The sequence below is a fragment of the Fusarium subglutinans genome (genome assembly GCF_013396075.1).
Source record: "Fusarium subglutinans strain NRRL 66333 chromosome Unknown NRRL66333_c0000074, whole genome shotgun sequence".
Lineage (NCBI taxonomy): Eukaryota > Fungi > Ascomycota > Sordariomycetes > Hypocreales > Nectriaceae > Fusarium > Fusarium subglutinans.
The window spans coordinates 95,834-116,960 of NW_023502137.1; the positions used below are offsets into that span (position 1 = coordinate 95,834).

Below are 21,127 nucleotides of genomic sequence, written 5' to 3' on the forward strand. Positions count from 1 at the left end.
GAGCCGAGGAAGAGAGATCTGGCTTTTCAGTGCCCAAGAGTTTCAGTTGAGAATGATTCGACCTGGAGATGTAATCACAAGTTGTATCTGGTGATGCGTGAAGAGCTCGGTATTTGAAATGCCCGGCTTTGACGTGAAACAAATTGACGCAACTCTTTTGACCTCAAGGTTGCAGCAGAGTCGAGTCAGGGCAGTTCCCATGCACCTAATATGCCTCTCCCAAGCCTCTCAGGCCGTCGAGAGTTGTCTACTTAAGAGTGCAGACGTTCAATGCTGGTGGATAACTGGCGTGATTGTCGACAAGCGAAGTGGGGAACTGAGCTGAGGCCAAAGTTAGGCGGGATCGGAATAAGGAGAGCAACAATAAATGGTATATCCGGCTCAGGATCGTCGGGTAGAGAGATAAAGAGATAGAGAGATAAACAAGACAAGATATTGATAAGAGTAAAAGAGTTAGTTTAGGATGAGATTGGAAATGGCGACTGACAACTGATGATGGAGAAATTCGAAGACTGAAGAGGGGAACAAGGAGCACCAAGACAGACCAAGGCCAAGCTACAGCAGCTAGTCTCCTGCAAGTGCAAGCAATAGGAGCAGGGATCACGCCGAACCAATTCGATGGGAAATCCGGGGCCGACACGAGCAAGCGAGTTGAGATGCTGACTGTGACATTCGGATTGCTTTTTCTGGCCAAGGCCCAACAACCATGACCTGGGGTTTACAGGGGGTATCCTAATACATCAGCATGCCTGTCTATCCTATTCGTAGACCGAAGCCAGAGACAGAGTTTTGTGACGTTGGCCTCTTGGGAGTCACAATTGGAAGACTGACTAGTCGAACGACAGTATGTATGTCCTATACTGTAGTCCCTCGAGGTATGTATGTAACATGCCCAGGGAACGAAACCCAAGAAACAAGTCCGGGGTAAGCCATCCGGGGCAAAAGGCATGGTCGCACAGCATCTCCCATAGGCCGGGGGCGTTGGTCAGGCGGTTGAATCAAGCGTTCTAGGATACAGGGATCAACAAGATGAACTTGCTTTTTCGTTGGCTGAGACCAGATGGTCGGGCAGAAAGGGGGGGGGGGGATGGGAAAATCAATCAGCACGGATCACAAGGGAGGAAACCCGAGAGGTTTTGGTCAAACAGAATGAATGGATGCTCATTGACAAAGTGAAGGTCAAGAAGCATCAATGCGGCGGCAGACAGAGTTTGTATCCTGGTCAGATCATATTATGCTATTGACCTGCTCAAAACAATCAAGCAGTGGACGTCTACCACTACTCAGCTTATACTGTACAGGTAGGTATGTATGCATGTACTATGCTTCGAGCAAATATCTCGTGACTGTCAACTCTCTCCTCCAACCTCGTGACAAAACTACCTATTCCACTAGAGGTATCCCAGCCACAAGCCAGCTCACACAGAGGTACGATGACATGGCTCATTACCGTCAATGCTCTAGAACTGCCACCTCCTCTTTTAACTGAAACCACTCCATTGGTATACCTGCAGTGTGCACAATGCTCTTCTTCTACTGGACGCTCGACTCTGGGGATCGCCTTTAGGGCTTGGCCGGAGGCGGCCGCTGTTTCTGGGGTTAAGATTGAGAAACATGAGAGATCACATCCCCTGGCACCAGGTGCACACGCGTACATGTATGTATTCATGTACTGTGGTATCCTTGGGATGTATTTTGGCCATTCTAAGCGGAGAACTTCTTCTGAGATGCTACCTTGCCCAAATCTCACTCCCGATTCGACCTCTGTATGCTGAGCGTTACGACATTCCTGAAGCGGATATAACGGCATTACAACTGTCCAATGCCCTCACTTCATTTTGTCATGGACTTTCTAGACGCTTCAGTCATCATGAAAATTTTGATTCATCATGCGCCATCCTAACGTGTACCCTTTTGCCTGTAGCCTTGTTACCTCAACAACCTAAAACTCGCAAATCACCTAGCTAATGAGCGTACCGTAACTAATATGCATGATACATCGCAAAGCAACCTTAAACTCTGCTTGTGCTAACGTCAAAGATTTCATTCTTCCATCCTCCCTGGTCATACTCAAAGAGCTTCTGCTCTGCATCCCTGCCTTCCTCCTCCCACAGCTTGACCAGACTGCCAGGTGCATACCGCCCTTGGAACACGCCTGACCCTGCTTTGACGCCAACGCGGGCGTCGATGTCTGGATCGGGCGCTGGAACGAGACGTGCAGCAACTGCTCGAATGAACGTCCAGAGGTCCTTTGGATCAGCAATTCGTGTGGCACGGAGACGCTCCCGTGCATAAAGCATCTCACGGTTCAGGAAGTGAAGACCTTCAGCAATTGAAGCTGCAATCTTGACCTCGAGAGCCTTGCGCACAATGGGCCGCACCAATGGCTTCAAGATCCAAGCCAGGCAAGCAAACTTGGACTTGCTCAGCGTGTAATTAAGGTGATGGATGCGGACCTTGACATCGCGCAAGGAGACGATCTGTTCCATGCGATCCTTTCCAATTTCGAGGTCAAGAGTGATGTCCACGCCGCGCTTATCAAGGTGGAAACCTGCAATACCTTCATCAACCATACGGAAAAGACCCGAGTGTAAGCGGAACCAGTAACCCAGGTCGTCTGCTGCAATCGAAAGGCCAGACACAGTCACTTTCATCATTGACTTCATGGTAGATTGCGTCCCATGAAGTGCTTTTCTCACTTGAACATCATTGTAGGTTGAAATGTTAAGCTGGAAAGGCAGGAAGGAGCTTGCATTGATGGTGCGACCGGGCTCAAGGATGAGATTCTCTAGCAGAAGATCGATAGCGGGTGCCGATACTTCAATACGTGGAATGGGGATGTACTGAATAGCCTGGATGAGGAGAGGGACGAAAATGTTGATAGTGTCAGTGACCAGGTCGCTGTTAGCGTATTCGCCGGCTGGTGACAAGAGGAGAGCAATTCTTTCAGTTGTGTGGATGAGCTTCTTGATATCCTGGTCATCCAAGATTGAGCGGAAAGCAGCATACAGACTCGAAAGCAGGGCGTCGAGATCATCTCGAATTGACGATTTGGCAGTCAGATCATTGGACTTCTTGCGCAATTCCTGGAATCGTTCTTCGATGTTGTCAAAGAAGTCAGGGTCACTCAGCATATCCTGCACCAGATTGCCAATCTGTCGTACAAGCTCATCAAAGTTGGGGTCAGTTTTTCCATCATCGACAACGGCTTCAAAGGATTTCTTGACCTCATCCCAGTGCTCACGCTTGCCGAGAGAAGTGATGAACAACCAGAAATTGTGGACCGCTTTGTCGGCCTCTGGGTTGGGCTGCGTGTCCTCCTCAACTGCTTCAACGGTTGCAGCAGCTGCGTGGGAGTAGGCGAGAAGGTAACGTTGGATGAGCAGCGAGATTGTTGAAACCGACTCCTTGTAGTCTGTTCGCTTCCGGAGGTTCATCACCGTTTGTTTGAGGCGTTTCACCAGTGCATCACCCTCGTCGCCCTTCACATGCTCCTTGATGCTCTGTACCGCCCCATCGGCCACTTCAAGCGCACCATCTTTGACAGTCTCACCGACATCTACAACTTCATTCTTAAGATCCTCGTCGGAAGGTGGAGCAGGTGATTTGCCATTGCCATTGCCATTGCCATTTGCATGTTTCAGGGCCTCTTGTTCCTCCTTGGACGGCTCGATGGCCTCGCCAGCTTGTTTGGAAACGTCAGACAAGGTGAAGGCAGTGTCTCGAAGTACCTCTTTTCCAACAGTGCTGAGGTCGGAAAGAAAGATGCGGAAATCGGAGTTGGTCAATAGAAGTGATCCAACAGTCTGCAAGCTCTTGTAGGTTGCGACAGCATCGGCTCGGACCTTTGCCCTGGCAGCTCGCTGCTCGATATGTGCGACGTCGACATCCAAACGAGCTTTGGTAAGATACCAGATGAAGTCCTGAATCTGGTCCTTACTATTCTTGTGCTGCAACACCTCGATGAACTGTTTGATCCATAGCTTGATGCTTCTGACCAGAGCTCGACCTGATGGGCTGAGCTCTTGGCGCTCGGGGTTCAAAATCTGCGCCGATAGAAGAGTTCTCAAGTGGATTATAAGCTGTTCGTTTGTTGGCATATACCCTTTAGAGATGGCGCGGAGCATCTGATATGTATGGAGCTTCTCATGGAGTCGCGTCTGTAGGCCGGTGTCGTCATTGTAACGCGGCAGCAGAGGTTCGCGCTCTGCGTCCTCGCGATTTTTACCAATGCCAAAGCACGACAGCATTTTGAAAGCTGCAGGCGCAAATTGCCTGGTGATAATCTAGAAAGGCGTGCCTTTTTGTGGTTGGGATGGCTTGTTAGAGAAGAGATTCCTGCTTGATCGTTTTTATAGCACACCCAAGCCAGTGATTAAAAGTGACGACGTCATGACTCTGCCCGGAGCTTCAGGTCCTAGGGAGGCTAGGCTTACAAGTACAGCTGTAACACCTTGAGGCAACCACAACCCTTGTGAATCTTAGGGAGCTACAGCTGTGTGCTCAGTGATTGGATGATAAAGTTTACTTCGTTTCTTTAGAATTTCGACCTGTCCATGATGAGAGAGGCTTGTAAGGGAATGCATCTGCCAGACTGCTAGTGACAAAGGCATTCAACTGGCATCATCTTGCATTTCTAGCAATCATCAGCAGGCAATATGTACTTTGAATCACGATTTGCATTTGGGATTACTGTTCAATGATCGGTATGCTCTTTACTAGTTTGAGAGTGAAGTATCATTGGCAGTCCATCTCGCCTAGGGGAGGAAAGAAAACTCAGGATATTGATCCTAAGTGACAGAAAGACTTAGATAAATCAGCATAAGTTTATGATATCTTTCGGACACCTTTTGAGTTCTTTTAAAATCCCATATTAAAGTCTGATATTTTCTTGCTCCCCGAGCGAGCGCTCGCCTATTGTCCAGAGCTTCAATGCTACAGTGGGTGTACTAACCGCAGGACACTCTTCATGTGTTAGCTTCAGTATCCCGATACACCGAAACAGAACTTTGTTTCGTGTAATTTCAACCATATTGGGCCATATTTTTTCTCTATCAATATCACTGTCTTTCACATGTGCTTATTGTCGCTCTTACTATACCCTTTGTTATTAAAATGAACTTCCGGCAGCCGGAGGACAATCGGCGGACCTCGGCATCATCAGCTGGTGTGGGGCCGGGTGTACTCAACATCAACACCCGGCCTCTAACACTTCCTCAACAACAAGTCCAAAATTGCGCAAAGCAAAACAACTTCAAGAGCTTAAGAAAAAGATACCCAATTGCCTGCAGAATTTTAGTTTTGCCTGATGCCGCTCGCTCAATCTTTCGAGACATTGCCTTGAAGCTACATGCTCCGAAACTCCAAGCTCAATGAGCACGCCTAAAGAATGGAAGCGACTCTCATTCCAAGAAGCCTTGGAGCTAGCCAGGCTTCCGGATGATACCTCGTCAACACAACAAGCAGTTCAGAGATTCATTAGTCGGCAGCCAGCATGGACACCTGGACAAGAACTCCCCTGGGATGCTGTTGGTATTCCTCCACCGAAGATCACAAGGGGAGCTTATGGCGCTGTCGTATATGCTTTATCAGCTCTTGCAGCCACACGTGTAGTTGAAGAAGAAGACCATGGTAATGCAGACGAGAACAGACGAGGGATACATGTAAGCTGGGCCTATTTATGGGTGTACACAAACTTATTCTTTTCAGTCCATCCACGCCGTGTTCACCAACCCCGGACTCTCGGATCGCCCTTTCATCCTAGATGTATCTGAAGTCCATTCAAGCCGTTCCTTCTCCACGAGGCTGGTTCATGCTCGCCAGCCAACGCAACCATCAAGTAGCATATCGGGCCCGTTTCCCGACTTGGATTCCGAAACGCCTCTCGGTAGCCCTTGTCTAACCAGTATCGTCACCTTCAAACGCCCGGTTTCCAGCTCCGATGAGGTCCAAGGGTTGCCGCCACAGGAGAGATTCAAAGACATACTCTCATCGCGCAAACCTGATCAGTGGAATCCATGTCCACAGGCCGACGTCGATGCTCTGAAAGCAAAGTTCCCAAATGAAGGCCATGGAGCATTCCCTATTCTCGATATGTACAAAGTTGACATGTCGGACTTCAACAAAGACAAGGCTATACCAGACCGGAGAGAACTCATCTACTACCGGTTACTGAAACCCCTTCCGAAAGAGGACACGAACGCACATGTCTTGTGTCATGCGTTCGAGGCAGATCGCAATAGTCTTTTTATGCTAGGGAACCATCTGGGCTACGGCCACGACTTGGGCATCGCAGCAAGCCTAAGTTATTCGTTCTACGTTCATGTCAATACTGATGAGGCTGTGATGGAAAGAGACGGATGGTGGCTACAAGAAGTCTCTTGGCCAAGATTCAGTGCTGGTCGAGGCGCAATGGAAAGTCTGATATGGAGTCCCCAAGGCAAGCATGTTGCGACCGGCTACCAGGATGGTATTATACTGCCTATGACGGCCAAACCCGGTAGAGAGACAAAGCTGTAGACTTTGTGATTAAAGAGGACGTGGTTAGAGTCAAACATTATTAGCGACTTCAAGATTTTGTCATGGAAACACCATAGACGGTACCAAAAATTACTTGAACAAGGCCCAGTTTGTTCAATTGTTGGATGCCCCCGATATAGCGCGAAACGATTGTGTCTAACCTTCGGTCCTCAGACGTTCACCTGTGGTCGAGGGACTGGAGGCTCAGCGTCGTATCAGCTTCGTTTCTTCCTCTTCCTTGTTATGTATTACAGTCGAGATTACGAGATTCCTACTGGTGCCGAGTAATCTCATATTGGTAATCCAATATGGGGACTAATACAATAAAGCAAGTTCAAGTCATGCTTATTGTAACAGGAAAGTTTAACATCTCCGCAAACGGGGCACCCTAACGAATTAATTAGATACTATTGAAATAGACCGAAATGCCATTATGGGGTATTTCTATTGCCTCGGCGTATTTGCTCTTTGCTACACTCAATGGCTATCTTTGTATGTTCTCAGATGCATATCGCTTAACGTAGATCAAACCCATGGAACGTTCTAGACTCCCGCCCAATATCTATATAATGCCTCATTCCGCACATGGCCAGCCTTTCTTTAATGCTGCATCTTTTCAATTGCGTACCTTTCGTCGCTATCCGTCCCAATTCAGGAATACTTGACCACACTCTTTAATCTGTCCAAGACTTTATAACTCGTCTTCATCAAACCCCATTCCGTACCTGACAAAGTCTTTCATACACATACAAGGGGAAATAGCAGATAAACCCAAGTTTACCGCTACCGACAATTCCCTGTATATGAAATAATTGCAACCTATAACAATATAATACAATATCAGTATAATACATATAAATATAATTAAGAGCTCTTGTTCATTCAGAGGCTTCTAGTCTGCGAACTAAATAGCATTGATGCGAGCTGAGACATATAACTCCCTGTCATTGCACAGAGTATAACCTCAGTAGTTCACGCACCTCTTTAGCTATCGCTCATAAAGGTCAAGCTACTTGCGGTGCTTGCCCAAGATAACACAAGCATTAAAGGCAGAGGATATCTTATAATTGTCTCCTGTTTGCTGTGGCAGTGACTCGTATAGCGAGGCTCCTTCCTACCAGAATACTTCAAGTGCGAGATCATCTTGACCACCCATCACATTTGATCTCTCCCTTGATATCAAAAACTCCTTTTATCTTCTGGTATCAACACCATCAGATCGGAAAAAGAGATTCAGCAATCAAATAAAAGAAACGCTGAAATCACTATCGGAAACTCCAACAAACCTCAGAACAACATAGACATTCACCAGCTGGCGCACTCTCTATTTCGGAGTTAACTGTTCATCACTGCGCGGTGATCTGTCTATAAGGGAGGCATAAGCCCAGCCAGCATCAAAGACTCTGATTCACCGTGTTGCGTTTAAGCTGCTTAGCCTAGGTGAAGACTATCCTGCACCTTCTTCGTGCACCACCGGATTTTATTATTAAAAGGAGAACCGCCAAAGATTTTAATCTTCTACAACCTCTCTCTCTTAAACACATCGCGTTTCACATATCGCCTCACACCTCCTATCCAGAAGCAACTCTGTCTACAGCTTTCAAAGTAAGTCGAGGATTTAATAATCTCTTTAGGCCCTTTCATATTCAGGTCTTGGCGCTTATCTTAGGCCTGACGAGAAGTTTCATCTTTTGAACCAGTTCTATTCTTTCTATCGTCCACTAGACTACTCTTACCTGACCGTGTTTACTGCCTTACTTTATACTAATTCTCTTCCTTATAGTAACTACAGTCTTCTTACTACCCTTAACCTTGGGTAAGTACTTGACCTTATACTTATTCTGATTGCAGTTACTGATCCTAGTTTAGACTGCTCGTTGTCTAATAAGGCAAGATGGGAGATCAAAGCCTAGCCCATAGTCATGGGACGGCTGTGCCAACTGAAGTCGTAACTGAGATGCTTCATACACCCTGGAGTGACGTCTACCGCATCAGCCCAGATGGTCAGAAGTACATTTCACCACACTGCCTCATCGGCACCCCTGTGCAAAAGATCACGGAAGATAGCGACTACTGGATGCCGAGATGGCTCTCTCTCGAAACTTACCTAGCGCAAGAGGAGTCGGAAGAAAAGAAAAAGAAAGACTCGAAGGAACAACTCCGACTCGACCCCCACAACAAAGATCTTGCTAAGAAACACAAGCTCCATATGGATAATGTGTCTAAACAACGCAAGATCCGCGAAATCTTCGGCCATGAGTCGCCATACCATCCGAATCAGCTTGTCTCCAAGCATCACCTGCCCACAGATGGACTTTGTGAGCAGGAACTGATGTATAAGCTTGCTTGCAAGGTTTCTGACTTGCGAGTTCTGCATGATAAAGGGGAACTTGCCATGGACCCCTGGGACTTCCTCCGTTGGCGGGTTTCAAAGAAGATACAGTCGATGTGCACAATGTCTGCTCAAAGCGGCAAGGATATAATCAAAAGGATTATATTCAGCATCTGTGAGGACTCAAGCTCAAAGAGCGCCTCTAAAATCTACGAGGACCCCAAGTTGCGCGCTGCTATTATACGCTCAGCTGGTTATCAAGGCCGACTAGCCAGTTTTCGCAAGCCTGGGGACAAGAACAGGATCACCAAGATCAAGACCAACACAGCCGGTTTGGGACGCATCACCCATAGGCGCTCCAAAGTCGACCCAATTCCGTCGACACTCAGTCGAGAGCCAGCTCTGAGTCGGTCTGATAAGCGCCAGAAGAGGTTATCTCAGCCGTCGACATACGGAGGAGTGAATGCTTACCGGGCACAACAACAACAGAGAGGCAACTCAAAGCTCTAAATTCACATCAGTTCTATCTTCAACCGTCACGGTCTAAACGCATACTAGTTTGATGGCTGGTTCGTATCCCAGGACCATTCAGCCTTCTTTCTACCACATGTATTCAGGAATCTCAAGCCTCAGTCACTGGGTCACTTTCGGAAGATGGAGGACGGGCGAGGTTCAGAGGATGAAAGATGCAAGACGGAGTGATGGTAGTGGTCCATATTATGTCACTGATCTATTCATTTGCGCGTTGCACATTTGGAGTTTGGGGAGAGTTTGTACAACAATTTGCTGAGATATGGATACTTTTTGGAAGGTGTTAAGCTGCTGCACGCATACTTACACTAATTAATGCCATGCATGCTTACCCTCTCTAGTTCGTACATGACTTTAATATAATCTCTCGTACCACATGAAATGACTTTTCGTAAAAATCTTGTCAGTGGCATGTAAAGGCGACAACTGTTACCAATGTTCGTGTTACCAGTATGATCTTGTGTCAGTGAACAACCAACTCAAAGGTCCGGAACTGGTGAAATAGTCAATATATACACATTGACTCCATCCACTTATCAACTCGTTCAGGTGTGACAAACTGTAACCATTATTCCCATGAGATTCTCGTAGAATTCGATGATCGGTTATGTCGGGTATATCGGAATGATGAAGCGATATCTTTCGTAATGTGAAGTTGATCTATTCATATGATCTCGGCTTCTTACCGAAACACAATGAGTTGAAGGTGAGTTGCCCACATCTTCTCAGGCTCTTGGTTTCAGCTGATTTATAATTTCCTGAGCACTCACATAAATGTGGCTTTCTCCAACCTCCAAAACCTCAATGCATCTTGAAGATACAGCTGCACGGTGAATAGCGAGCAAGGCTAAACCAGGGCTCAAAACAAAGCTGATCGACTGAATAGAACAAGAGAATAAGGCCCCAATATGAGTACGGCTCACGCGATTGCCAAAGTCAGCAAGGCTTGCTTCTTGAGCCAGTTCCCATGGACCATCCCACCATTCATCATCGGCGCCCCAATGCGCGTCATGTCAGGACCTCATCTGGCCCTTGCGGTCTCCAAAGCTGGAGGTCTTGGGTTCATTGGGCCAGGAATGAAGCCTGAAGATACGTCGAAGGATCTAGCTACAGTGAGGGAGTTGCTACGCAATTCACCCCCACAGACTCTGCCGTCCTCATTTCCATCCACGGGTACCCTCCCTGTTGGCGTTGGATTTCAGCTCTGGAATGGAGATCTCAAGTCTGCTGTCAATGCTGTGCAACAACACAGGCCCTGTGTCGCATGGCTCTTTGCGCCAAGTCGAGGACAAGAAGAGCTTGATGAGTGGACGTCTCAGATACGAGAAGCTCATCCCGAGATACAGGTCTGGATACAAATCGGCACCGTTCAAGAGAGTATCGAAGTGGCCAATAGTGCGCACCGCCCAGATGCGTTGGTCATTCAAGGCGCAGAAGCGGGCGGCCATGGTCGAGCCACCGACGGCCTGGGCATAATGGCACTCTTTCCTGAAATCGCAGACCAAGTCCGCGAGTCAGGCATGACTCTCTTCGCTGCCGGCGGCATCGCAGATGGTCGAGGCGTTGCAGCAGCCCTCTCACTTGGTGCAACTGGCGTCGTTATGGGCACGCGCTTCCTAGCAGCAACCGAAACTCGTATCAGCAAAGGCTACCAACAAGAGATTATTCGAGCTAAAGACGGAGCTCAGTGCACCACCAGAACCATGCTCTACAATCACCTTAGGGGCACTATGGGTTGGCCAGAGCAGTATAGCCCAAGGGGTATCATCAACCAGAGCTTTCACGATCACCAAGCAGGCGTGGGATTTGAGGAACTGAAGAAGAGGCACGACGAAGCATTGAAGGCTGGGGACAAGGGATGGGGGCCAGAGGGGAGGTTAGCGACGTATGCGGGAGCGGCTGTTGGACTTATACATGATGTGCAGGATGCCGATGATATTGTCAAGTGTGTGCAGAAAGAAGCTAAAGAGGTTATAGCTGAGCTTGCGGGCAACAACATGTAACTTAGATCTTACAATCTCTGCTGAGGTAGTTGAGAGGCTATGCATATCTGCTTTGCAAAACGCAACTTGGGCCATGGTTGGGACCAAAGGGTACGCAATTCCTTGCTCTTATCTGAGCTTCACCGACCATATCTTACCTTGCTTTCATTAATATAAGATATATGATTAATTGAGTCATTGCAGATGAAACGCGTTTCGTTCATCAAATAATTAATACATCTGAAGACTCATTTAAAGTCTCGACGACACAGCTATCATGTTATCTCGGCTGGTTTCCTGCTGCTTCATAAAGAAACACGTATGTCTAGATTTTCCAATTCGTTCTAAGTGCTTTCATGATATAGAGATAGAGGTCTCAAATAAATCAACTGTTCAAAGACATTTGGTACAACCGCGCAAGCGAAACTCGTCCACTTTGTCGCATTCCAATCGACTATCGACTGATAATGAGAGATGTCGATTAAAGCAAATAAAGCATTTCTCAATAAAGAGGGCAATTGCCTATTTGTTTATCAAGTTCATGAAAGTAATAAGTAACGTGAGCCTCGGCAAACAACACGATCTCGGGAGACGATGTAGCTGAGATTCTGACAGAGCGAGCGCAAGTCCGAAAGAGTACATATAGCTCAAATGATGCTTCAATGTTATCCTGACAGTATTGCACGTTAATTGGAAGCTATTCTTCCTCAGTCAAATGTCAATTGTGGCATTTTGCAAGCTCTTGAAGCTTTTGATGACGTTCCGAAACTCGCCTTATTATTAGCAATTGGGTGAACGTCAAGATCCGGAGCTTTTGACAGATCACGTGGCCATGATTACAACAACTCCAATTGGCCAATTCGCTGGCGAAGATGGGTCCATCCTCCAACTTCGACCCAAATCAGCCCATTCCTCACAAATCCCTCGACAACACCTCTCTCAGCCCATCCCGAGTCATCCTCAAAGCTCGACTCCATTGCCCGGCGCAAACCATCAACAGAATGTTCCTGCAACGCTCCGCCCTCACTGCGGCTCGCCGCGTCGCCGCCCGACCTGCTGTCGCTCGCACCTTCACCACCTCTTTCGTCCGCCGTACGCATTTCCATTTTGCTCCTCCAGCCAGCCAATGGCGATCGTCGTATGATGGCTGACTAGTGTTTTTGCTTCCACTACAGGAGATACTGCCCGTCCTGCCACCCCCAACGAGCAGGCCGCTGCTCTTGCTGGCTCCGCCGAGAAGAAGGTCGGCTCCTATAAGACTCTGAAGGGTATGTTGCCCAACAATGCCGCCGCCAACTGCCTCAATGGCACCCCGTAACCTCGGCCGACGGATCTTGACGTGACGTACGACAATCGCTGACAAGCTTTCGTGTACAGAGATCCGAACTGAGGAGGATCTCTTCGGTCCTGGTGCCGCCCCCGGAACCGTCCCTACCGATCTCGAGCAGTCCACCGGTATCGAGCGTCTCGAGATTCTCGGTAAGATGGAGGGCGTCGACATCTTCGACATGCGCCCCCTCGACGCCAGCCGCCTCGGAACGATGAAGGATCCCATCATGGTCCGATCTGCTGGTGAGGAGCAGTTCGCCGGCTGCACTGGTTTCCCCGCCGACTCTCACAGCGTCCACTGGCTCGGCGTGAGTCTTGACCTTGAAATTCCGGACGGATGGAAGTGAAATGCTGACATTTATAATTTCAGATCACCCGCGAACGCCCCATCGAGCGATGCCCCGAGTGTGGCAGCGTTTACAAGATGGACTACGTCGGTCCCGAGGACGATCACCACCACCACCACCCTCCCGAGTTCGAGGAGCCCAAGACCTTTGCCGATTACATCAAGCCCGAGTACCGATACAAATAAATGCATTACGTTGCGCTGAGAGGCATTGAGGAGACTAGGTCGTAGCATTAAGGGAAAACTAGATGGATGTGCATGGTGCCCCCGGGGAGAGGAGCCGTTTTTGTGTAGATTAGGGTGCCTTTATTCCCTGTGTCAATTTACTAAGTTAGCTTCCAGAAGTTGATGTTGACTATATACTGGGCTTATTGTGTTTGTGACAACGGCAGTTTGATACAATTGAGCTTGTAATGACTTTCCAGACTTCCATAGTCTGGGCATGGCTGGATTGTGATGTCATTTCGTGATACGGATGTGAAACATCCAGTCGCGGTTATGAAAACTCAATACTGCCAATAAGATGTGCCCTTTCGCAAGACGACGAGTATTAGACCGTTCGTCTGACGCATTTTTATCTATTCTTTTACCTCCAGTCCTGAGGTTGTGGTGGGAGTATTGGCTCTCATCTTGTCGATGCTGGGTATCAAAGTGGTGTGATAGTGTCGTGTCCTGGGCATAGATGGACGTATGAGCGTGGCCGTAGCGATGCTCATGGCGGTTCTGGGGGATGAAAAGCGTGTGCTGTAAAGCTCACTAATGGCGTTCAACCTTCATCTTCATCTTCATCGAAGCTCAGCTTAATCTTTTTGGCCTTCTTCTTGGGTTTGCGATTCTTTGCTGACTCCTTTTCGGCATCATCATTCTCCTTTTTCTTGCCCTCTCCTTTATCCTCATCCTTAGCCTCATCAGCAGCCTCACCGATGACTTTTCCAACCTTTCGTTTCCGTCCTCCAATAGCAGCTTTGCTCTCTGGTTCTTTGGGTGTTTCTTTCTCTGTTGCAGGTTCCAAGTCGTAATCTCCAGTATCTTTGACAACTCCATCCTTGTCGACTTCAAGACTCACAACGTTTCCGTCTTCGTCCACGACGAGCGGGACATCTTCTGCCTCCTCACTGCTAGAGCGCTTCTTAGCTGACCTCCGTTGTGCAGCGAGTAGTGGATTGGGGCCTGTAGCACCAGCAGCTTGAGCCCTTAGAGCAGCAAGGAATGGCGGTGCTGCCGCTGCGTTGTCGTAAGACAGGTTTTTTGAGTTGATTTTGGGAGCCATGTTTGTTTGCGATGCATGAAACAGACTGGATACAGCTCTGTCTGTTATGGTTGGTTGAGCTGTACGCGATGGGGTTGCGGCTCTTTGTCAGCGGGACGGGCTTCTTGACGGACGGGAGGATTCGTTGATCACAAGCAGTTCTTGATGAAGCGGAATCAAGATTCAAGATGCAACCCCAGCCTAGACTCTTCTGAGCAATACAGTACAGCCCCTGAATTATTGTTATTTTACTACAGCCCCACCACAGCAAGCAGGGGTATATATAAATTTTTTAAAAAATAGCTATTTAAATACTTTAAGACCTATAAAATAAAAGCTATAATTATAAGAAATAAAATCTATTTAGTTTATTATTTTATTTTTATAAAATAAAGAAATTATAAAAGATATAAAGTTTAGGTCCCTGTAAGTAAGTCATAAGCTAACAAAAATACAGGGGTTGTACTGTAGTGCAGCTGCATGCAAGCGCTAACTTAAGTTACACGTGGGTCTTGGAGCGACCTGAATTGAATTTCTTACTTGCTTTCGCTTGTTCGTAGAAGCCTCCACACGGACCTGTCTGTGAGTGTGAGCGACAATCTGGATGTGAGAACCTAATCTAATTATAAATCTAATCATCTTTCTCCTTACAGGGAGTTTTCGTTTTCTTCATTTCAGGTCAGTCAATTTTGCATCGGTGCATGCACAGTATGTACCGGTTCAGCGTGGGCCCTGATATCGGTGTCCGGTAGTGTCCCGTCCTTTTTGTTTGGTGTTTGATTGGATCGACGCTGTCATGGTTCAAAGGATGAGCAAGCTATTGGCTCACGAACGAGCCCGTGGCCCTGTAACGACCCGGGATCTTGATGGATGTGCATGAATAACTGCAGTTGGTACAGCTCAAGCTACAGTACATCTGTAGTATCTAGGGGAGCAAAAGAAAATCAGGACCTGGATCGTAAGCGACAAAAAGACTTGGATAACATGGCATGAGTTTAGGATACCTTTTGCCAAGTTTGTTTTAACACCCTGTATTAAGGTCTAATGTTTCTTGCTCATGGAGGAGTAATCCCTGCTCCACTATATCAGTCATTATCTTCAGTGGCTACAGACTCTATTCTACGGCCCCATCATGTTTTGCATGCTCCCACTTCCCACCCTCTCTCATGCTCTACCTGTCTTGTCTTGTCTTCTCCCTTATTTGCCTCTCTCTAATTCTTTTTTTGGACATCCCTTTCATAGCCAAGACCCTAAGTCTGAGTACAAGAGTCAGTCAGTCTCTACCGCCCTTGCTGTAAATGTACATGTACGTAGATAGAATATGCACTGTAACTCATAACATGGATTCCCTCATTCATTGGTGATCTCTCGCTATCATCTGCCAAGGATAAGGAGTCTGTGCCCCACCAACCAGCTCTACCAGGTCGACGCGTCAGTAGTTTTTTGATTGCTAGATCAAACTCTGGGCCTGTCTTGTCTTTCTTTGGCTTTGACGTTGGTGGAATTTTCTACTGTATTGCACTAGAATCAGGGAAGTGGTCCCTGCCGCTCATTACTTAATTCAAACCGTCTCGTCTCCCTGTCTCCCTGTCTCTCTGTCTGTCTGTCTTTTAGAGATCTAATATCCCATCCCACGACTGCTTCTCCTTCAATGCTACCTACCTACGTCCATGGACGACGTGCGACGATACCATCGAAACCCACGAGCCACGACAACGATACCACGACCGTCTTCTCTTCTGCGATCACATTCGACATAATTTTTTTCCCCTGCCTTTTTTAAACTTCCCGGTCCCACCTTGAAGATCGACCGAACTACCTACGGCTACCGTACAAGTTAATCGCCCCATCCACCAACACCGATCTCCATCCCTGGCCTCCTATTTCTATCTCGACCACGACCACATCTACAACTTCAATCTTGTCTTCGACGGCCGTCGCAGGCGCCACGATACGGCGCTTTTCATGTCCTCCAGACCCCGACTGCCACCGATCACAATACCTACCGCCGTGGTAGGATCTTCCTCGCCATGGACTTGATCAGGAGGGCCACCAAGGTGGCTCCCAGCAAACCTCCCCTACAACTTCCCCTCGACGAGAAGAGGGATTCCAAACACAACAAGTCGGTCGATTCTCGCATGGCCTTTTTCCGGAGACCCCTGCGATTAAAGGGGAACTCTACAATTTCCGTACCTCTGGGCGTGGTTGTCTTTTTTCCAATGCTTGTTTTAATCCTTATTTTTATTCTCTTCGTCAGCCATCCCAGTTCCCCCGGCAGGTTTCTGATACCAGGGGGTGCTCCCCCCAAGATGCGGTAAGTCTGATATCAGCCAGCATTGGATGCTTTGGCATATCAGATAGCTAACAGCCCAAACAGGAAAATCAGCGAAAAGTACGATAAGGTGTTCGTCGAGGGCTGCGCCCAGCCTGACACCAGCCAACCTCGAGCCAACGCCGCATTTGTGATATTAGCGCGAAACAAGGAGATTGATGGTGTTTTGCAATCCATAAAATCAGTCGAGAGGCATTTCAATCGCTGGTATCATTACCCCTATGTGTTCCTCAACGATGGTGATTTCGACGACAACTTCAAGGAGGCTGTTAGAAACCATACCTCCGGAGATGTCGAGTTTGGAAAGGTTGGACCAGACATGTGGGGGTTCCCCGATTGGATTGACCCCAAGGTAGCTTCAGAGGGTATCGCCAAGCAAGGCGACGCTGCCGTCATGTACGGAGGTCTAGAGAGCTACCACAAGATGTGCAGATTCTACTCTGGGTAAGTTGGGATTCTCTTAGCGATGAAGGATAGTCTGGCTAACAGCGCAACAGTTTCTTCTTCAACCACCCCTTATTGCTCAAGTACGAGTGGTACTGGCGAGTCGAGCCCGAGATCAGCTATTTCTGCGACATCACATAGTATGTTTTGCTCCTTTCAGACGCAGTCGCATTATTAACTGGTTGCAGCGACCCTTTTCAGAAAATGATCGAACACAACAAAACATATGGTTTCACAATTGCCGTCAAGGAACTTCGAGAAACCGTTCCCAATATCTTTCGATACGCCTCCGCTTATAAGCGACTTAACAACATCACATCGAAGGGCTTGTGGGAAATGTTTGTCGAGCCACCAGAGGACGATGACGAGGACACTTCTAAGGACAGTGATACCTCAACAAATCCCGAGAAAAGTTTCTGGGATACCCTCACGGGTAAAAAGGAGAACATTGTCGACCCTGAGTCAATGGAGGGAGAGACCTACAATATGTGCCACTTTTGGTCCAATTTCGAAATTGCGAAGCTCAGCTGGTTCCGCAGCAAGGAGTACCAGGACTTCTTTGAGATGATGGACAGAAGCGGTGGCTTTTGGATGGAACGAGTATGCAAGCCAAAGTCTCCCTTTTTGTAACGATGCTAACATTCCTCAGTGGGGCGATGCTCCTATTCACTCCCTTGCCGCTGGCGCTCTACTCGGACCCCAGGATATCCATTACTTCCGAGACTTTGGTTACCGACATACAACGATTCAGCATTGCCCTGCCAATGCGCCGGGCAAACAGCTCGCACGTGAGCCCTACCTAGAAAAGACAACATTCCCCGAGTATAAGAGATTTGAGGAAGACGACTACTGGGAGCAATGGGACGACGTGCAAGAAGGTGGCATTGGCTGTCGCTGTAGATGTGATACAGACGTTGTCGATGTTGAGGGCAAAGAAGGATCATGTCTTGCAGAATGGGTCGACGTTGCTGGCGGCTGGGAACATCCATACTAGGCCACTTTAGACTTGAGCTGTCTTGAGTATAGGATCCAACAAAGGGATCATCAGCATTCGAGCACTGCAATTATCAACCAAACATCAACGGCGCGTCAGGGGCATAAGCAACTTTTTTCGACTAGGTCAAAGGGATTATTGCACATTCGGGGACAGGGAAAATTAAAAGAGGGTGCGGCGTTTTGTTTTGTCCCGAGCATTCTGCCTTTGCTTTTGCTTTTGCTTTTGCTATGGCCGGAATACTCGTCTAACATTGTACTAAAGGGATATGGCACGCGCATCGTGAGAAATCTGCTGCATACACGGTTTGGGAGGTCTTTGTCAAGATGATCTGATAGACGGTGGATTTATATTCTACTCTTACTAGACGTCAGAGAACCCGTTGGTATTAATGATACATGTAGGGTGAGGGCCGGCTCATCTTACAACCACAAAGAAGTGGTTTTTGTTGCATGTCTCATTTGGTGGTATTATGCATAAGTGATCGCCCTGACCTTAAATTTATGGTTCTTACAGCTGCAAACCTTACGCCTCATGCAAGCCATCCCTTAATTGTGTGCTAGATTCCGTGGTAGCGTAGGCAGACTCCCAGGGGCTGAATGGACGTGGCGTTGGAGGCCCCGGTCTAGAGAGCACTGCCCTCAAGACAACCAGCGACATAATTCTAGACCCACCAGTTCATGGGGGGCTGACCAAGTCCTATGTATAAGAGTCCTACGGATAGAAACCACAAAGAGGTGTCTGTGCCAATATCATTCAATTCACTGTTTCTTCTCTATTCTCATAATCACGCATACTATATCAGTTTCGGTCACAATGGATACCTTAAATCGTGTCTCAGAATATCTCTTCGGCCCTGCGATTCCTCATCGAGAACCATGTGGCCGAGCAGTACAAATCATGTCGGATCTTCATCTAGAGCTAAATCGGCAATACGCAACGTTTGACTTCCCTGCCAAAACACCTTTTCTCATTCTTGGGGGTGATATAGGCCGTTTAGTCGACTATGACATGTTTCTTCCTTTCCTCGCACGCCAAACAGAACGCTTCGATAAAGTGTTCTTAGTTCTTGGCAACCATGAGTTCTATGAGATGAGCTATGAGGACGGTATTGAAAAGGCGAGGGAGCTGGAGAAAGAAGAGTCTCTAAAAGGAAAACTTGTGGTTTTGGATCGAAATCGCAGGGACGATCCGGACTCCAAACTCACAATTATCGGCGCAACACTGTGGTCGAATATCCATTCTTCAGCCGCTGAGACCATTGCCCTCCGAGTATCAGACTACAAACTCATCAAAGACTGGACCGTCGCCAAACACAACGAGTGTCACGCCCGGGATCTCGCCTATCTCACAGAGACCATATTCGAACTCAATAACCTCCCAGCAGAATCTCAGAGAAATGTCTTGGTGGTCACGCACCACGCACCCTGTGTAAAAGGGTCTTCGAGACCAGAACATGCGAATGCACCCTACAAGACGGCGTTTTCGACGGATGTTATACAGGCGAGGGAGTTTATGCGTGGAGTGCAGGTTTGGATGTTTGGTCATACGCATTATACGACTGAGTTTAAGAAGGGTGGTGTGAAAGTAGTTGCGAATCAGAGGGGGTACGTTTTGGGCTATAAGGGGCCAACACTGGAGAATACAAAGGGTTTTGACGACGAGAGAGTTGTAGAGTTGTGAGCTGGGATAGATTGGTTTCTTGCACTTAGATGGTATTGGGGATCTGCTCTCGAAGAGCTTGGAGTTGGCATACTGAGTTAGTTCATTCCTTGATGTATTATCACCCCGTTTGTATGTATGCAATCTATGCAATCAACGCCGACTATATACCCTGAGCATTTGTCGTCAGAATAACATGATATATGGTCCATCTCAAGTTACGGGGTGGGAATGTTGTTTAGTAACTGGTAACTCCCATATGGATGAAAAGAGGCTCGCGCAGGATCCGGTATAGCTGATATACAGAGGCTTAAGAGCTGTTCTTCTGTTGTGTCTAGGCACATACTTGAGCAGTATAGGTCTCTCAAATGCTTGGGGAATGGGCTGAATCAAAGCAAAGCCCCAGATCGTGCCAGGCGTGGTATTTAAGCATGATTAGTTAGCTTATATGACCCTTGTTCTTCTTCTATCTTCAGCTTTTTATCAATTACGTGTTGGCTGTATGTTTCATACCCCTGTTGTTGGCTATAGATCCACGCAATTATGACTGTGCCTTGGGCTATGCTCGAATACAAGGATGATGAAAGCACGAGAATGTCAATTTATACGAACCTGCAGTTTACCAGCTGGTGCTATATATCAGCTTTACCCTCACTGTTTGATCTGTTTTGCACATCGTCGTCTCATCTTCACGATTTCCACGATTACAAGGTTCTATGAGGATTATACTAGGTAGCTCTTCATCCATATATACCCACGATGTCAGCCAGAATTCCTAATCTCTACTACAGCCATTTTCTCAGCACCAAACTAAGCGACAGATCGTTATCCCTCTTGGCGACAGTTGTGCTAGACTTCCATCAGTCAAGCAGCTCAACTTACGGGCCGTTAACAACGAAACTAGGCGCTTTGAGCTGAGACAACGGGAACCGGTCCAAAGGCTTGTTATACAATACTTTTTCAATCACCGGCTTTACAAAGTTTGTCTAGGCAACCTTAAACATAGCTATATCGATCGTTCAAATGGGCATCATGTTGATCGAGCCCCGCCGGGCTAAAACAGACGATGACCCAGCTTGGCTCGCGAGTGATGCACTTTTTTATTTCCTTGTGATCGGTTTGCCTCTCATGGCTATATTTTTCTGCTGGGTCGGCGGCTTGGCTATTTATAGACGCAGAAAGAGAATTAAAAAAGCAAAGCGCGCTGCTAAGGCGATGGAAGTAAGACTCGCGAGCACGGCTGGGGATACGCAAAGTCTTGGGGGAGGGACTCTCTGCAACTAATTGCTCTTCTTCTGGTCGATAGTTGCTTCTTGATAGAGGTGAAATGGGGTTTAAGATGTTCAGATGCGGGAAGGGCTTGAACTCTGTGATTAATGAATGTACAAGGCGTGTAAGTGATATCTT

General features: G+C 47.6%; 8 protein-coding genes across 8 annotated transcripts; 6 read left to right on the forward strand and 2 right to left on the reverse strand.

The window, feature by feature from the left end:
• Positions 1–2,012: 2,012 nt before the first annotated feature.
• Positions 2,013–4,250, reverse strand: FSUBG_6738 (uncharacterized protein; the record flags this gene model as incomplete). Its single annotated transcript, XM_036684968.1, has 1 exon — positions 2,013–4,250. One exon carries the CDS (start codon positions 4,248–4,250, stop codon positions 2,013–2,015), a length of 2,238 nt encoding a protein of 745 aa, XP_036537775.1.
• Positions 4,251–5,372: 1,122 nt separating this feature from the next.
• FSUBG_6739 (thioesterase thiol ester dehydrase-isomerase) lies at positions 5,373–6,519 on the forward strand (the record flags this gene model as incomplete). The annotated part of the gene is made up of 2 exons (XM_036684969.1): positions 5,373–5,663; positions 5,710–6,519. 2 exons carry the CDS (start codon positions 5,373–5,375, stop codon positions 6,517–6,519), a joined length of 1,101 nt encoding a protein of 366 aa, XP_036537776.1.
• Positions 6,520–8,413: 1,894 nt separating this feature from the next.
• On the forward strand, positions 8,414–9,361 carry FSUBG_6740 (acyl thioesterase ii; the record flags this gene model as incomplete). The annotated part of the gene is made up of 1 exon (XM_036684971.1): positions 8,414–9,361. The coding sequence occupies one exon, from the start codon at positions 8,414–8,416 to the stop codon at positions 9,359–9,361; it is 948 nt and encodes a 315-aa protein (XP_036537777.1).
• A 929-nt stretch (positions 9,362–10,290) lies between these two features.
• FSUBG_6741 (nitronate monooxygenase) lies at positions 10,291–11,385 on the forward strand (the record flags this gene model as incomplete). The annotated part of the gene is made up of 1 exon (XM_036684972.1): positions 10,291–11,385. One exon carries the CDS (start codon positions 10,291–10,293, stop codon positions 11,383–11,385), a length of 1,095 nt encoding a protein of 364 aa, XP_036537778.1.
• An 851-nt stretch (positions 11,386–12,236) lies between these two features.
• On the forward strand, positions 12,237–13,225 carry FSUBG_6742 (cytochrome c oxidase subunit 5b; the record flags this gene model as incomplete). Its single annotated transcript, XM_036684973.1, has 4 exons — positions 12,237–12,456; positions 12,540–12,632; positions 12,742–13,001; positions 13,064–13,225. 4 exons carry the CDS (start codon positions 12,237–12,239, stop codon positions 13,223–13,225), a joined length of 735 nt encoding a protein of 244 aa, XP_036537779.1.
• Positions 13,226–13,805: 580 nt separating this feature from the next.
• On the reverse strand, positions 13,806–14,309 carry FSUBG_6743 (uncharacterized protein; the record flags this gene model as incomplete). Its single annotated transcript, XM_036684974.1, has 1 exon — positions 13,806–14,309. One exon carries the CDS (start codon positions 14,307–14,309, stop codon positions 13,806–13,808), a length of 504 nt encoding a protein of 167 aa, XP_036537780.1.
• A 2,009-nt stretch (positions 14,310–16,318) lies between these two features.
• Positions 16,319–18,058, forward strand: FSUBG_6744 (KTR5 mannosyltransferase; the record flags this gene model as incomplete). The annotated part of the gene is made up of 5 exons (XM_036684975.1): positions 16,319–16,602; positions 16,666–17,064; positions 17,118–17,204; positions 17,253–17,664; positions 17,714–18,058. The coding sequence occupies 5 exons, from the start codon at positions 16,319–16,321 to the stop codon at positions 18,056–18,058; spliced, it is 1,527 nt and encodes a 508-aa protein (XP_036537781.1).
• Positions 18,059–18,874: 816 nt separating this feature from the next.
• Positions 18,875–19,741, forward strand: FSUBG_6745 (Ser Thr phosphatase superfamily; the record flags this gene model as incomplete). The annotated part of the gene is made up of 1 exon (XM_036684976.1): positions 18,875–19,741. The coding sequence occupies one exon, from the start codon at positions 18,875–18,877 to the stop codon at positions 19,739–19,741; it is 867 nt and encodes a 288-aa protein (XP_036537782.1).
• Between the last annotated feature and the right edge of the window lie 1,386 nt (positions 19,742–21,127).